The sequence below is a fragment of the Poecilia mexicana genome, unplaced genomic scaffold (assembly GCF_051168715.1).
Source record: "Poecilia mexicana isolate PSO_F unplaced genomic scaffold, ASM5116871v1 scaffold_14, whole genome shotgun sequence".
NCBI classification, from domain to species: Eukaryota; Metazoa; Chordata; class Actinopteri; order Cyprinodontiformes; family Poeciliidae; genus Poecilia; species Poecilia mexicana.
The window spans coordinates 13,233,507-13,249,131 of NW_028263383.1; the positions used below are offsets into that span (position 1 = coordinate 13,233,507).

Here is a 15,625-nt window from a genome sequence, read left to right on the forward strand (position 1 = left end):
CTTGCTTCTCCTGCTTCCTCCTGTTCCTCCTGCTCCTCCTGCTTCTCCTGCTTCCTCCTGCTTCTCCTGCTTCCTCCTGCTTCCTCTTGCTTCTCCTGCTTCTCCTGCTTCCTCCTGCTTCCTCCTGCTTCTCCTGCTTCCTCCTGCTTCCTCTTGCTTCTCCTGCTTCTCCTGCTTCCTCCTGCTTCCTCCTGCTTCTCCTGCTTCCTCCTGCTTCCTCTTGCTTCTCCTGCTTCTCCTGCTTCCTCCTGTTCCTCCTGCTCCTCCTGCTCCTCCTGCTTCCTCCTGCTTCTCCTGCTTCCTCCTGCTTCTCCTGCTTCTCCTGCTTCCTCTTGCTTCTCCTGCTTCCTCCTGTTCCTCCTGCTCCTCCTGCTTCTCCTGCTTCCTCCTGCTTCCTCCTGCTTCTCCTGCTTCTCCTGCTTCCTCCTGCTTCTCCTGCTTCCTCCTGCTTCCTCCTGCTTCCTCCTGCTTCTCCTGCTTCCTCCTGCTTCCTCCTGCTTCTCCTGCTTCCTCCTGCTTCCTCCTGCTTCCTCCTGCTTCCTCCTGCTTCCCCCTGCTTCCTCCTGCTTCCTCCTGCTTCTCCTGCTTCTCCTGCTTCCTCCTGCTTCTCCTGCTTCTCCTGCTTCCTCCTGCTTCTCCTGCTTCCTCCTGCTTCTCCTGCTTCCTCCTGCTCCTCCTGCTTCCTCCTGCTCCTCCTGCTTCCTCCTGCTTCTCCTGCTTCCTCCTGCTTCTCCTGCTTCCTCCTGCTTCCTCCTGCTTCCTCCTGCTTCTCCTGCTTCCTCCTGCTCCTCCTGCTTCCTCCTGCTTCTCCTGCTTCCTCCTGCTTCCTCCTGCTTCCTCCTGCTTCCTCCTGCTTCTCCTGCTTCCTCCTGCTTCCTCCTGCTTCCTCCTGCTTCCTCCTGCTCCTCCTGCTTCCTCCTGCTTCCTCCTGCTTCCTCCTGCTTCTCCTGCTTCCTCCTGCTCCTCCTGCTTCCTCCTGCTTCTCCTGCTCCTCCTGCTCCTCCTGCTTCCTCCTGCTTCCTCCTGCTTCTCCTGCTTCCTCCTGCTTCCTCCTGCTTCCTCCTGCTTCCTCCTGCTTCCTCCTGCTTCTCCTGCTTCCTCCTGCTCCTCCTGCTTCCTCCTGCTTCTCCTGCTTCCTCCTGCTTCCTCCTGCTTCTCCTGCTTCCTCCTGCTTCCTCCTGGTCCTCCTGCTCCTCCTGCTTCCTCCTGCCAGCAGAGCCGCGCAGCATCCTGGATCTCCAGAACCAGAAGCTTCAGCTCTGATGTCAGAGTGGTCGTGTTTGGATGTTACATAAATGGAGTCTGAGAGCTTTAAAACGGGAAAAGTGTTGAACACATGTAAAACCTGACAGCATTTTAATCCAGGAGTGTGATCACACTTTTTACAAGCATCCAAAAGTTTATTTTATAACAGTTTTTTTAGGCCTACTGCTTTATGTTTAGCTACTGCTAAAGCTACACTAATAAAATGTTTTTGTTAAACTGTCACCATGTTGTGACAGATAATCTGAACAGATTGATCTCCTCAACTGATAGGCTAATTTTTAACAAATATGTAAAAAAAATATACTTCTTATAAAAGTTATTTATAAGTTATTATTTTGCATCATTTCTATAATACAGGAAGTTTGGGATAAAGGGAAAATAGAGTCTGAGGTGATCAATTAAGCAGAAAATTATTTAAAAAGTTTTAAAAAAATGAAAATATTATTTTAAGACAAATATAAACGGCAATTAGCTTATATTTTATAACTGATATTTAAAGATTTAGTTTGAATTGTGTTGAAAGATTTCAAACAAACGTCTCAGTAAATAATGTTTTTCAGTAACTCAATTAAGTGAAACTCATTATATAAGTAATAACATTGATGTTTTCAGGTGTTTATTTCTGTTAATTAATAACCCTAAGCCACTGAAAGTTAATGTAAATGTGACATTTAAGATTAAAATATTACATCAAACCAACAAAAATATTTTATTACATTGTGGGCTTAATGAAAAGTATGTTAAACATCTACATCAGTCTGACACATCAAAACACATTTTTAATTTACTGACATGTATTTGTACATCTAGTAAATTTACTCATTTTCAATCCCATTTTTTCTGCAGCACAGAAAAAATATTGGTTTCATGTAAAATAAAATATCTTTAAAACCGTAAAGAGAGCAGCACTAATTTAAAATACATAATGTGTGGGCGTTGGAGAGAAAGCTGTGCTGGATGTTTGCTGAACTCTGAACTTTGCTTTAGACAGGATCGATTGTGAAAAACATTTATTTTCAACAGTTTCTCTCAGGAGTTAAAACTCGCCGGCCGGTTTGGACTCGTTTCTCCTGGTAGCAGTGAAATGGAAACGTTTCCTCTGGCTGTGGGACACGACGCGATTCGCTCTGCTGAATCTTCACTCTGGACTTTAAATCAACGAGAGCCGGAGCGTTTTGATTTGCCACGATGTCTTCACACAGGAAACGGATCCGGCTGGTCCGATGTGTCCACTGGGTCGTACTGGAAACAGGCTGCCTTGTGTTTCTATGTGATCTATTTCATATAAACATAACATCACCACGTTTCATAAAAACTAAACAGGAATTCATTACATTATCTAATTTATTTAACTTAAAAAGAAAAGCAACAATTACTGCAACAGTTAAGATAACCCTTTCTAACTTTTAGCTCCTGCTCAGATATTGATGCAACTTAATGAAATTACAGAATTGATATCTGCTGCTGTTTTCAAATGCATAAAGTTTAACTTAAGCTATTAAGTAAAATATTACAAAGATTTCTCCTGCTAGACGGCCGAGGGAATGATTCAAACCGAACCCCGAGGCTGCATTCACACCAGACCTGTTTGGTCCACTTTAACCCAACTCCGGTCCGTTTGCCAAGGTGTGAACCTAACCGACCTCTGACCTCTGAGCTCCAGTCCTCCAAACCTCGGTCTGGGTTCGGTTGAAGTGAATTCTGGTTTGGTTTGAATGTGATCACCAAGTGGACCAGAGGCTGCTCCAAAAGCAGGAAGTGGACTATAGAGCAGGGCATTCTGGGTAAATGCAACCAAAGCTAACCTGTTAGCCTAGCACTAGCAGCAGAAATGGCTCCTGGTCTTTAGCCTAAAGAGAAATCCTCCAACCGCTAAAATCCTCCATCTTGTTTCCATCTGGTGAAGAAGGAAGTTGCTCTCAGTGTCTTCAGAGGTTTTTTTGTCGTTTCCTTCAGTGGTTCTTGGTGCAGCGCCCCCACAGGCCAGGAGGGGAACAGGTTGGTTTGACTCAGAGCCACAGCAGCTGGAGGTGGAGCAGATGTTTTGGTTCCAGTAGAACCGGGTCGACCGGACTGAAGGAGGACTCAGCTAAATATAACTGGATTATACAAAACTGATTTTTTTTTTTTTTTGTGAACTGGTGCCATTTAAAAATGTGAATTGTAAACAAAACAACAATAACATGTCAAATTAGACACAATAATTCATTGCTTTCATTGCAATATGATATTTAAGTGGGCAGTAGCATGTAAAATTTAATTATTTGATCTTTATATCATGTTATAATGGAGTGTTGCTGTGATTCTTTCATGTTTGAGAAGTCCGTTAGCCTCCATGGCAACCATTCAGCTGTTAAAACACCTGGTGGACCTAGCTCCGCCTTCGAGGCTTAGCTCCTTCCCCACTAAGCTCCTCCAGACTAGCCAGCAGCAAATAGCAAATAGCTGAGCTCATTACAGGAGCTGCTGCTCAGAGCAACGCTGGTAAAAACGTTAAAGGGTTAATAGAGGAGCCATGTTGGCATGACTTCCTGGAGGCGGAGCTTCAGGAAGAGATGGAGCTTCTTAAAGAGACAGAGACCCAATTTCAAGGCGTTAAATCAGGAAGTAGAATTTATTAAGTCATGTTTGATATATAGCATTTTGTAACAACTAGTGGTAACATAGAAAGGACAATCAGACCTGCAGCTGCCAGCTCTTAACAGTTTCCGTGTTTGTCTCATAGGCTTGAATCCCACTGAGGCCCCATGGAGCAGGATGTGGAGAGTCCGGCCGCCGTCAGGAAGCCCAAACTGCCCAAGCAGGCCCGGGAGGACCTGCCCAAGCAGCTGGCAGAGATAGACAGAGCAAAGAAGATCCAGCGCTACGTCCAGAAAGACGGGAAGTGCAATGTCCACCACGGGAATGTTCGTGAGACCTACCGCTATCTGACAGACATTTTCACCACGCTGGTGGACCTGAAGTGGCGGTTCAACCTGTTCATCTTCGTGCTGGTGTACACGGTGACATGGCTGTTCTTCGGCCTGATGTGGTGGCTCATCGCTTACCTGCGCGGCGACCTGGACCATATAGCTGACGGTCAGTGGACTCCGTGCGTCAACAACCTCAACGGTTTCGTATCGGCCTTCCTGTTCTCCATAGAGACGGAGACCACCATCGGCTATGGATACAGAGTTATCACGGACAAATGCCCCGAGGGAATCGTTCTGCTTCTGGTCCAATCAGTGCTGGGATCCATCGTCAACGCCTTCATGGTGGGCTGCATGTTTGTTAAGATCTCGCAGCCCAAGAAACGAGCAGAGACTCTTGTGTTTTCCACCAATGCTGTCATCTCTATGAGAGACGGACGGCTGTGCCTAATGTTCAGAGTCGGAGACCTCCGAAACTCGCACATCGTAGAGGCTTCGATCAGAGCTAAACTCATCAAGTCCAAGCAGACCAAGGAGGGGGAGTTCATTCCTCTCAACCAGACGGACATTAACGTTGGCTACAACACCGGAGATGACCGGCTATTCCTGGTGTCACCGCTCATCATCTGCCACGAGATAAACCAGCACAGTCCCTTCTGGGAGATCTCCCAGGCTCACCTGGCCAAGGAAGAGCTGGAGATCGTTGTGATCCTGGAGGGAATGGTGGAGGCTACAGGTCAGCTCACACTCAGGAATTAACAGCCTTACTGCACAATATTTAATCCAATTTAAGATTTCTAAAGGTGACCAGCTTCCTGGAACAGATTAGGATCGGTCAACGGCCTATACAAAACATGTTCATTATTTATCACTAAATCATTCTTAGATGATGAGATTTCAGTCTGATTAGTTGTGCCTATCTGGAGTGAAAATAGCTGCAAACAGACGAGCAATTATACAACTCTACATCATTGAAAAGCATTAGTGGAGCCTCCTGCTCAACCAGCCAGAATGCAAGAAGTCAACAACTAAACTCTTGTATTTTCCAGCAGCCATTGTACAGCGCATAAAAATCAGCTGCCCAAACGCTAGAAATCAGCCGGGGTTGCTAGGTAACGGTGTAATACATGTTAATTGTGACTTAACAATCAGGGCTTTTTTTAACAGCTCGTTTTTCAGACACCATGAAACATGGAAACATGAACTTATTGCCAAAATCTTCTGGGTGTTTTTAAGCGCTCGGTCTGATTTAGAAGCAGAAAAACCAAAACGGAAGAAGAAAAATGCTCAAAATGTAAATTTTGCATAATCGGTTTCCTTTCAAACTGATTATAGAAACATAAAAGATATTTTTATGTTTCAGTTCCACAAAAGCTCAAATTCTTATGATGCACATTTTGTTTTCATTAATCAAAAATATGAGCAGTCATTTATTTTGGTCGCTGCAACTGAAACATGATTGAGTCATTTTTACATTTTGGACCCGAGCAGAGTGAGAGTAAAGTTTTAATATTTAATATAATTACTGCTGCAACTAATCGATTAATACGATGAAAACTGGCAGACTCTGGAGAGCAGATGTTCTTTTTTAGTCTGTTTACTACAGTTAGTTATTAATCAGTTTCTAAATTAATTGATGACGATGTCAATAATTGATTGATTAGGTATTTATTGATTACATAATTAATTGATAAATACCTCATTAATCTGGTAATGATTAATCATAACCTGATTAATCATTCAGCCCTAGATATAATAAACATGTTCAACTCTAAAAGATTTGATGAGGCATAATATTTTCTACATGTCAAAAATCATATTTGTTTTACAGGTAAATATAAATCTCTCTGCGTGAACAAAAAAAATAAACGACCTGGAAATATTTTCCCTTCTTTTGGGAAATGAGGATTTTTATTGGTTTCAGTTAAATAAGTTGAATTTTGAAATAAGCTGCACTCAGACGTGTTAACAAACAGACACTTTGAGATTCTTTAATGTTTTATTATAAAAACAATCAAAAATATAAAATCTTTATGTTTCCACAGACATTTTTCCACTTGTCAGCACTGAACAAGCTGCTTTTGATGTATTTGGACAGAAAATTATAAGCTAAACATTTCTAAATTTATCCTTGTCATCATCTAATAATACACACTTTCACCCTCAGAAATCATAAACAGATTTAAACTGAAATCATTTGATTGTATTTTTAGCAACCAGCAGGACTTCTCCCTGAAAACAGATTATGGTTTTATAAGTCAAGTGTTTTATTGACGCCTGAACGTTTTGTTGTGAATCGTCAGACAGCCACAGAGCGCAATAACTAATAATATGGAAAATGATTGAACGGTTTCCCAACCGTGGGACAAACTGAAGGAAGTGAGTTTTGTTTGACGGCTCCAGTTTCCTCCTCACCTGCTTCCAGGCGTGAAAACCATAAACTCAAACTCTTTCATATTTTACTCTCCAATGCAGCAGGAAGAGTAAAAACTGGATATTAAAATTGAGATTTATGTGCAGTTTAACCCACAGTGTTCAAAATGACTGAAAATCTTGTTTAGGGAAGATTCAGAGTTTTGAAACTGTTTTCAGCCTTTAATCCCTTTTTATAAGTAAAATAATCCATATTAGGGATTTTTAAAATTATTTTAGTGATTAATTGGATAAAAATGACACATTCTGGAGATTTTACATTTAACCACTGCTTTTATAATGTGAAAATATGCAAAAAATACAAATAAATAATTGAATTCCTTTTTCTAAATAAGAAGATAAAACAGTTTATTAACAGCTTTCCTGTTACCTGCAGAGAATGTTTGATCATTTTCTGCAGGTAAAAATACTAAAATGATTCATTTCTGACTGACTTCACATCAACACAGCAGAGCTGATCTTTTAAAAACGAACAAATTAATAACTGGATCATTTTACACATTTTAAATCAGATGAAATTAAATATGCCATTTAATTTAAGGAGTTCTGGGTAGAATTCATTTACAGACTAAGGAGTTTATTTTTTTTTATCTTTAAATGCCAAATATTTACATTTTTATACGGTTTTGTACATATTCATAACTCTGAATATGTTTTTCTTTCAGCAAAAATGTTTTATTTTGAATCTGAACTCCAGTTATTAATTGATTACTAAACTAATTGATTATCTCAATAATCGATTAATCTGATTAATTGTTTCAGCTATAAAGGTGAATAAATCAGAGACTTGTGTCAGAAACGTCTGAGTCTGATTTCCTGGTCATGGCAGCATCATGCCGTTCTGACGCTCCGGCCCTTTAAGCCGGGCCGGCGCCGCTGGGACCCAGATCCTGACTTGATGCTGTTCCTGGAAGAGGAAGTGCCGCCAGCCGCAGCGATTCTGAGTTTTATGTTGCTGCATTTTGTCCTCACCTGAACTCTGCTGCTGTCTTTGTCAACCAGTTTTTAACTTGCAGCAAGTTTTGCAGAATGAATGAGTTTTTGCCCGGAAACTGGAGGCTCTGCTTGGTTGGACGGAGCTACAGCAGCTACATACTTTACTGCTTTAATAAAGTCAAACTCTTTAATATTTAGTTATGATCTTACTGCTTTTTACTCTCTAATGCAGCAGTGATCTTCACAAATCTGACTCCATTTCTGTCACCAATTTTACCAATGATAGAAGCTCAATTACGGTGGCCCTGAGGTGCAAAACACTACAACATTAACGAAGCACAATTACAAATACAAAAACACTTCAACATTACGGAAAACACAACACATTAAGAAAACGGAAAAGGTAGGTCCCAGTGGAGACCTAAGAAATCGCTGATTGGACTACAGCTCGTTTTACTTCTGAACCGGAAGTTTTTCTGGAGACCCTTTTCACAGTGATGTCAGACAATGGGCGCCGTAACTCGAAGAGGTGTATCTTTACTTCTGGTGTGATTTTGCCTCGGGAAACCTGACTGAAAAATTCACGGATACTCATTAGCTTAAAGATATACTAAAAGGTAAGGTTAATTACAACAGCTTTTACGTGTTAGCCGTTATTACTCATTGTCAATCCACCATTCTCTAACTGTGTATATAATAAACAGCCTCCGATCGGAGAATAAACCAGCTATCAGCAGCTTTAGCCACAGTTAGGAAACATATACACCCCTGCCTGTCAGTGCTGTGTTGTTAAGTTTCACTAAAATCACTGACATCTTCCAACAGTTGTTTAGAAAAGCATTTTAAATATTGACTTAAGCGCTATCTGCCAAATAATTTACATATTCTGATGTGATTCATAATTTCTCATATTGTTTTGTTCATCTTTCTCAACAGTAGCCTACCATATCTGGGATGGTCTTGTTCCTCTGTCCATGGCAGGTTCAGTCAATCAGCTGTGGGACATCTGCTGCCTAGTCAAACTATCATGAGCCTCTTGATTTAAAAGGAGAAACCAGTACAGAGCCTCCCTGCTCCTGCAAGTCACACTTCTTGGATGAACACTCAATACTGCAGCTGTTAGAAATGAAATCTTTGTATATCTATCCTTTAATTAATATCTATATGTATCTATTAATAAATTGATGTTGTGTACAGTTCTGTAAAAACTATTGTAAATAGCTTCTCTTGAGTAATCTACATATGTGCAACTTTTACATTTAAATTGCTTTTTTTTGTAAATCTTACACATCTGGCAACAAAGTATGTGGAGGAGAGGAAATGAGAAAGGAGAGGAGCTTATTAAAGCTGCCATTGTGGAACAAAGACATAAGGTTTGTGACTGTTTCTTGCAAACATCTATGTAATAATTATATTAAACACTGTACATGGATTCATATGTATATATATATACTGCTCAAAAAAATAAAGGGAACAGTCAAATAACACATCCTAGATCTGAATGAATGAAATATTCTCATTGAATACTTTGTTCTGTACAAAGTTGAATGTGCTGACAACAAAATCACACAAAAATCATCAATGGAAATCAAATTTATTAACCAATGGAGGCCTGGATTTGGAGCCACACACTAAATTAAAGTGAAATGTTCCTTTTATTTTTTTGAGCAGTATACAGTGGGGAGAACAAGTATTTGATACACTGTTGATTTTTCAGGTTTTCCCACTTGCAAAGCTTGTAGAAGACTGTAATTTTTATCATAGGTCCTCTTCAACTGTGAGTGATGGAATCTAAAACAAAAATCCAGAAAAATACAATGTATGATTTTTAAATAATTAATTTCCATTTTATTGTGTGAAATAAGTATTTGATCATCTATCAACCAGTAAGAATTTTGGCTCTCACAGACATGTTAGTTCTTCTTTAAGAAGCCCTCCTGTTCTCCACTCATTACCTGTACTAACTGTACCTGTTTGAACTCGTTACCTGTATAAAAGACACCTGTCCACACTCAATCAATCAGACTCCAGCATCTCCACAATGCCCAAGACCAGAGAGCTGTGTAAGGACATCAGGGATAAAATTGTAGACCTGCACAAGGCTGGGATGGGCTACAGGACAATAGGCAAGCAGCTTGGTGAGAAGGCAACAACAGTTGGTACAATTATTAGAAAATGGAAGAAATACAAAATAACGGAAAATCTCCCTCAGTCTGGGGAGCCATGCAAGATCTCACCTCGTGGAGCATCATTGATCTTGAGGAAGGTGAGGAATGAGCCCAGAACTACACGGCAGGACCTGGTCAATGACCTGAGTAGAGCTGGGACCACAGTCTCAAAGAAAACAATCAGTAACACTCTACGCCGTCAAGGATTAATATCCTGCAGTGCACGCAAGGTGCCCTTCCTCAAGACAACGCATGTCAAAGCCCGTCTGATGTTTGCAAATGACCATCTGAATGATCCAGAGGAGGAATGGGAGAAGGTCATGTGGTCTGATGAGACAAAAATAGAACTTTTTGGTTTAAACTCCACTCGTCATGTTTGGAGGAAGAAGAATGATGAGTACAACCCCAAGAACACCATCCCAACCGTGAAGCATGGCGGTGGAAACATCATTCTTTGGGGATGCTTTTCTGCAAAGGGGACAGGACGACTGCACCTTATTGTGGGAAGGATGGATGGGGCCATGTATCGTGAGATTTTGGCCAACAACCTCCTTCCCTCAGTAAGAGCACTGAAGATGGGTCGTGGCTGGGTCTTCCAGCATGATAACGACCCAAAACACACAGCCAGGGCAACTAAAGAGTGGCTCCGTAGGAAACATCTTAAGGTCCTGGAGTGGCCTAGCCAGTCTCCAGACCTGAATCCAATAGAAAATCTTTGGAGGGAGCTTAAAGTCCGTGTGGCCCAGCGACAGCCCCGAAACCTGAAGGCTCTGGAGGAGATCTGTATGGAGGAGTGGGCCAAAATCCCTGCTGCAGTGTGTGCAAACCTGGTCAAGAACTACAGGAAACGTCTCTGTAATTGCAAACAAAGGTTTCTGTACCAAATATTAAGTTTCATTTTTCTGGTGTATCAAATACTTATTTCACACAATAAAATGGAAATTAATTATTTAAAAATCATACATTGTATTTTTCTGGATTTTTGTTTTAGATTCCATCACTCACAGTTGAAGAGTACCTATGATAAAAATTACAGTCTTCTACAAGCTTTGCAAGTGGGAAAACCTGAAAAATCAACAGTGTATCAAATACTTGTTCTCCCCACTGTATATATATATATATATATATATATATATATATATATATATATATATATATATATATATATATCTCCTGTTTGAAAGGGGTTTCTTTTACTTATAAAAGTAACAAAAAATAATGTCTGAGTTGACTTCAAATATAAACGTTAATTTGTGGTACAAAAACCTTTTCACTCCTCACTCCTCCACCAAACAATCAGATCAACCCAGCAGCTGCTTCTGCCTGTTAATCACTGCAGGAGGCTGACTGACAAGGAAGAGGGTCTAAGCAAAATAAATACATAAATAAATATACAATAGATCTATCATTCACATAACCTAGATCTGCGAAAATTAATTTAGCAAAAAATAAGTTAATCTAATGGTTAATAGGCTCCAACATATATGTATATAGAGCTCATCACATTCCTCCAATGAAACTTTAATATCTATCTTCCTACTCGTGTCTCTATCTTAGCAAGAGTTTGACTTCTCAGTTTAGCATAACTGTCAGGTTTTGGACTTGAGACTACAGGTAATGTCGCTACTGAGAGGGTGGTGAAACTAGCGTATGACATGAGGAGGGTGACGATAATGCATTTTACGTGACAGGCGGCAACCCCAGTCTATACTATAAAAATCTGATTAAGATTAGAGCCTAAATACATTCTATTTCCAAAACAGAAAGGCTACGTAATGTTAGCCAGCTAACAAATTACTATTGCTAAGTTATTCCCAGTAAGTCAATATTTAAAATGCTTTTCTAAACCACTGTTGGAAAATGTCAGTGATTTTAGTGAAACTTAACAACACAGCACTGACAGGCAGGCGTGTATATGTTTCCTAACTGTGGCTAAAGCTGCTGCTAGCTGGTTTACTCTCCGATCGGAGGCTGGGTCCTTTAAATACAGTTGGAGAATGGTGAATTGACAATGACTGATAACGGCTAACACTTAAATACTGTTTTATTAAAGTTAATACAGAAAGTGAACCTCTAAACGTTACAGCACTGACAGACAGCGGTGTATATATGTTCCCAACTGTGGCTAAAGCTGCTGCTAGCTGGTTTATTCTCCGATCGGAGGCTGTTTATTATATACACAGTTAGAGAATGGTGGATTGACAATGAGTAATAACGGCTAACACGTGGGTTCTCTCCAGGTTCCTCCAGAAACATGGCTGTCAGGTCTGCATAAGTTAGGTGTGAGTGTGTGTCATTGTCTGTCTCTGTGTTTCCCTGTGATGGACTGGTGACCCGTCCAGGAGACCCTGCCTCTCGCCCTTTGACCTCTGGAGAGGCACCAGCGCCTCCTGACCCCAATGGGACACAGGTGGAAGAAAATGGGTGTATGGATGGGCACTAATTGCTAACGATGCTAATGTTAGCATCTGACAGATGCTAATGTCCTGCACACTTCTGCAGGAGGCTCCACTTCTGCTTTTCAAAGACATGAGGTTTTATAATTGCACATCTGATTTTTACAGTGAAAACATCAATCAAACTGCAATCTGGTTGTCTAAGAATAATTTAGTGCAGAAATGTGAAGGTTTTGTTTAGGCCATAGATTTATACTAATGTCACCTTTTTTTTTTACCATATCAGCTGTGATAAACGACGTGTTGTCGGTAGGGTCTGAGTCTGGCTGTGTCTGCAGGGATGACGTGTCAGGCCAGGAGCTCCTACGTCAGCAGCGAGATCAAGTGGGGTTACCGCTTCATGCCCGTCCTGACGCTGGAGGACGGCTTCTACGAGGTCGACTACAACAGCTTCCATGAGATCTACGAGACCAACACGCCCGCCTGCAGCGCCAAAGAGCTGGCCGACATGGCCGCCCGCGCCCGGCTGCCCCTCACCTGGTCGCTGGCCAGCAAGCTGAGCCAGCAGGGGCTGGCCGAGTCGGAGCAGGAGGGGCAGGACAGCAAGGCCGGCCCGGAGAGCCAGGACAAGGCGGCCGAGAGGAACGGGGAGATAGCCAACCTGGAGAGCGAGTCCAAAGTGTAGCGAGAACCGAGCAGATCAGCGAGCGCACTGCGGGAGGGAGAACTGTAAAAATCCTTCACTAGATCCGCTTTTCAGATTCACACCTGGAGAACCAGAACATGTCGACATGAGGCCACAGCTGGACTGAGAATCCTCTGCATGTTTCAGCTTCATGTGACGTCTCCTCAGATCCCTGTTATTTTTTCTAACCAGATATTCCTAGGGGTATTTGCAGAAGTATTTTTGTACATATTATAAGCAGTTTTGGATTCTTTGTTTTGTTTCTGTGTGAATATCTACATGATGTTTGATACTACTACCTTTAGGTTAGTTCTGTATATATTTTATGCCTTACTGTATGTATAAAGCTTTCAATAACCTTTTTTCAGAATTATATCTAAGCATGTAACAGTTCATTTATCTGGTATTCTGCACAAACTGTATGACATTAACGCTCTGATACAAACAAGGATGGATGCAAGCTCTAGTTGAAACCAATGAGGAATTCTTCCCTGGATGAAAAGTGTGTGTTTATGATTGAACTAGACCAAGCCATGACTCGCTGCTTACAGCTGATCCACTTCAGACAACGGCCCTTTAAAACTGCATTTTGTCACTTTTTTGCACACTGGAGACTTCTTGTCAGGCGCAGGATCTTAGATGATGTTCTCCAGATTTGCCTCACATGTTACCTAAAATCATAGACAATAATAAACAGTAAGTTCCTTATTATGCACCAGAGGACGTATTTTGCTTGGTTTTGTTTTCACAAATCATTCTGGTTAATAGACTTAATATGATTTACCATTTCAAGCTAATAGACTGTAAACAATTAATCGACTAACAATTAATAGCAGATTATTGGGTTAAAGCTAGACATTTTAAATTCCTGAAGAAATTTAACTGGGGCCTGCCCAACGCATGGCCATCAGATTGGACGCAGCGTCCTGACTCTAAACAGTAACACGACTGAGCAATTACCACAGCTGGGCTCACCCTGGTAAAATCCGGGCGCATATCCATACTGACGTGCTCCACCTGGTCCACCACCGCAGTACCGTAGCTGACCTGGTTTGTAGATACTGTACACACCAAGACTGACAACTATAAAGCTTCACATGTGTGGTTTTCACTCACGCTGCGAAATAAAAAAAATAAAGACAGTGGATAATTGTTTTTTTCTAGAAAATGTTCAACCTTCATACTGAGGATTTTAATTCACACTCAAAAATCCTGAGAAATTATAAATTTATGTAAGCAAAATAAGAATAGTCCGAGGAAATATGTATTTTTCCCACAATGCATTGCAAGACGTTTCTCTGCGCCTGTTTGTGAGATTTCTCACTGCCTCTGTCTGGGCTCCGTCGCAATGGTAATTAACGACTGCAGCCAATGCATTGCGAGACCTGAGCGCAAATATTTTAAAGTAATTCTGGCATTTAAAATGGGCTGTGTCCCTCTCAGACAGCGGTTCGGGCCGCAGCACCTGCAGTGCGTCTGAGTCGGTGAGCTGCGAGACAGACCATAATAGCCTGCGACATGCATTGCATGGGCAGGCCCCAATTAGTTCCAATGGCTCTTAGACCTTTGTTTCAATGCTGTACTTTGGCCGCCATCCAGTAGAGGGCGCCGCTGGTCGTCCTTAAAGGAAGTCGTTAATGCAGAAGTAAAGATGGCGGGCTGTCCCGGAACCGGAAAGAGAAACATTCCGAACAGAGTGCGGTGTTGGACGGAAATGAACTTTATTCGGTTCTGTTCATTAAGCTGCTTCAGTTTCAGCTTCGTGTCGCTCATTCAGACGAAGTGCGGAAACTTTTCAACCAGCAGCTGCGAAGACGGAAAGTTTAAATTATTTCATTTTTCTATTCAGCTAAAGCTAGGAGGTTTCTGTTTATTTATACATGTTTAAGTTGTCTAATATTGTGTGAAAACGACGATTTTCTGTTTATTCAGTCAGCAAATTAAAATTTAATATTTTAATTTATGCATAGTGTGAAAAATGTAACCCTTTACATTGTGTTATGGAGAGACGGTCGGCCGTTTTGATACAAGAGAAAATTAAACTTTTTAAGAAAATGGCCGCTTGTCAGTTAAACATTAATCGATGGATAAGCTCAATCAGGTCAGAGGTGACAGAATCAAAGGTTTGAGATGGACTTTAGAAATGACTGGGCTGCAAAAAGCTGGAGTGCCTCAAAAATTATACATGCATGCAGCCACAACTAAGCTGTGAAGTAAACTTAAATTCAATATCTCAGTTTTTAAACCTGTTTTAAACATTTTGTTTCTGTTTTAATAGATTCTATTTGAGTAATTCCTATAAAATAAATATCTTATATCTGTGGTGGCGATGCTGTAGGTAGGATGGATCTCTGCTAGCAGTCAGTCTTACAGCGACTCTGAAGAGGCCTCTGACTGAAGCTGCAGATGTGGGCAAAACTTTGATATTCCACTAATGTTAAAAAACAATTTTGTAATTGCAGAGTTCATGTAAGTTATTAAATTACACACAAATAAGATTAACACAGTAAGTCATTAAAAAACAGCAGCACCATCCTCCTCGTCCCACTTACTGTGGATTTTTTCTTCGTAGTTTCCACCAGTAGTAACGTCTGGTTGTTGGTCATGTGACTTGTGATGTGAACAAACTGTTTCCATTGCAGTTTAGCGAAATACGCCAATTCTGATCACAGCCGGAAAATAAAATAAAACATCTCGTCCTAGTGCAAAAACTTTTATCAAAAACCGTGACAATGTTCTAGTCAGTGGAAACACAGCTCCTGCTACTCCACCTCATTTGCTTTTGCACCAGTTTTTAAACTTCTGGCTAAGAGAAACTTCAAATCTGTTTCA

At 41.1% G+C, this 15,625-nt stretch overlaps 1 protein-coding gene across 1 annotated transcript; it reads left to right on the top strand.

Moving 5' to 3' along the window:
• The first annotated feature begins 2,321 nt into the window (after positions 1-2,321).
• Positions 2,322-13,511, top strand: kcnj6 (potassium inwardly rectifying channel subfamily J member 6). Its single transcript, XM_088012221.1, has 2 exons — positions 2,322-4,911; positions 12,447-13,511. Exons 1-2 carry the CDS (start codon positions 4,014-4,016, stop codon positions 12,791-12,793), a joined length of 1,245 nt encoding a protein of 414 aa, XP_087868347.1. The 5' UTR covers positions 2,322-4,013; the 3' UTR covers positions 12,794-13,511.
• The last annotated feature ends 2,114 nt before the right edge of the window (positions 13,512-15,625 follow it).

Bases quoted from the DNA above. Each gene is read 5' to 3' on its own strand.
- kcnj6 (XM_088012221.1), top strand. From the start codon at position 4,014: ATGGAGCAGGATGTGGAGAGTCCGGCCGCCGTCAGGAAGCCCAAACTG. The intron at 4,912-12,446 runs GTCAGCTCACAC...CTGTGTCTGCAG, and splicing joins GGGAATGGTGGAGGCTACAG to GGATGACGTGTCAGGCCAGG.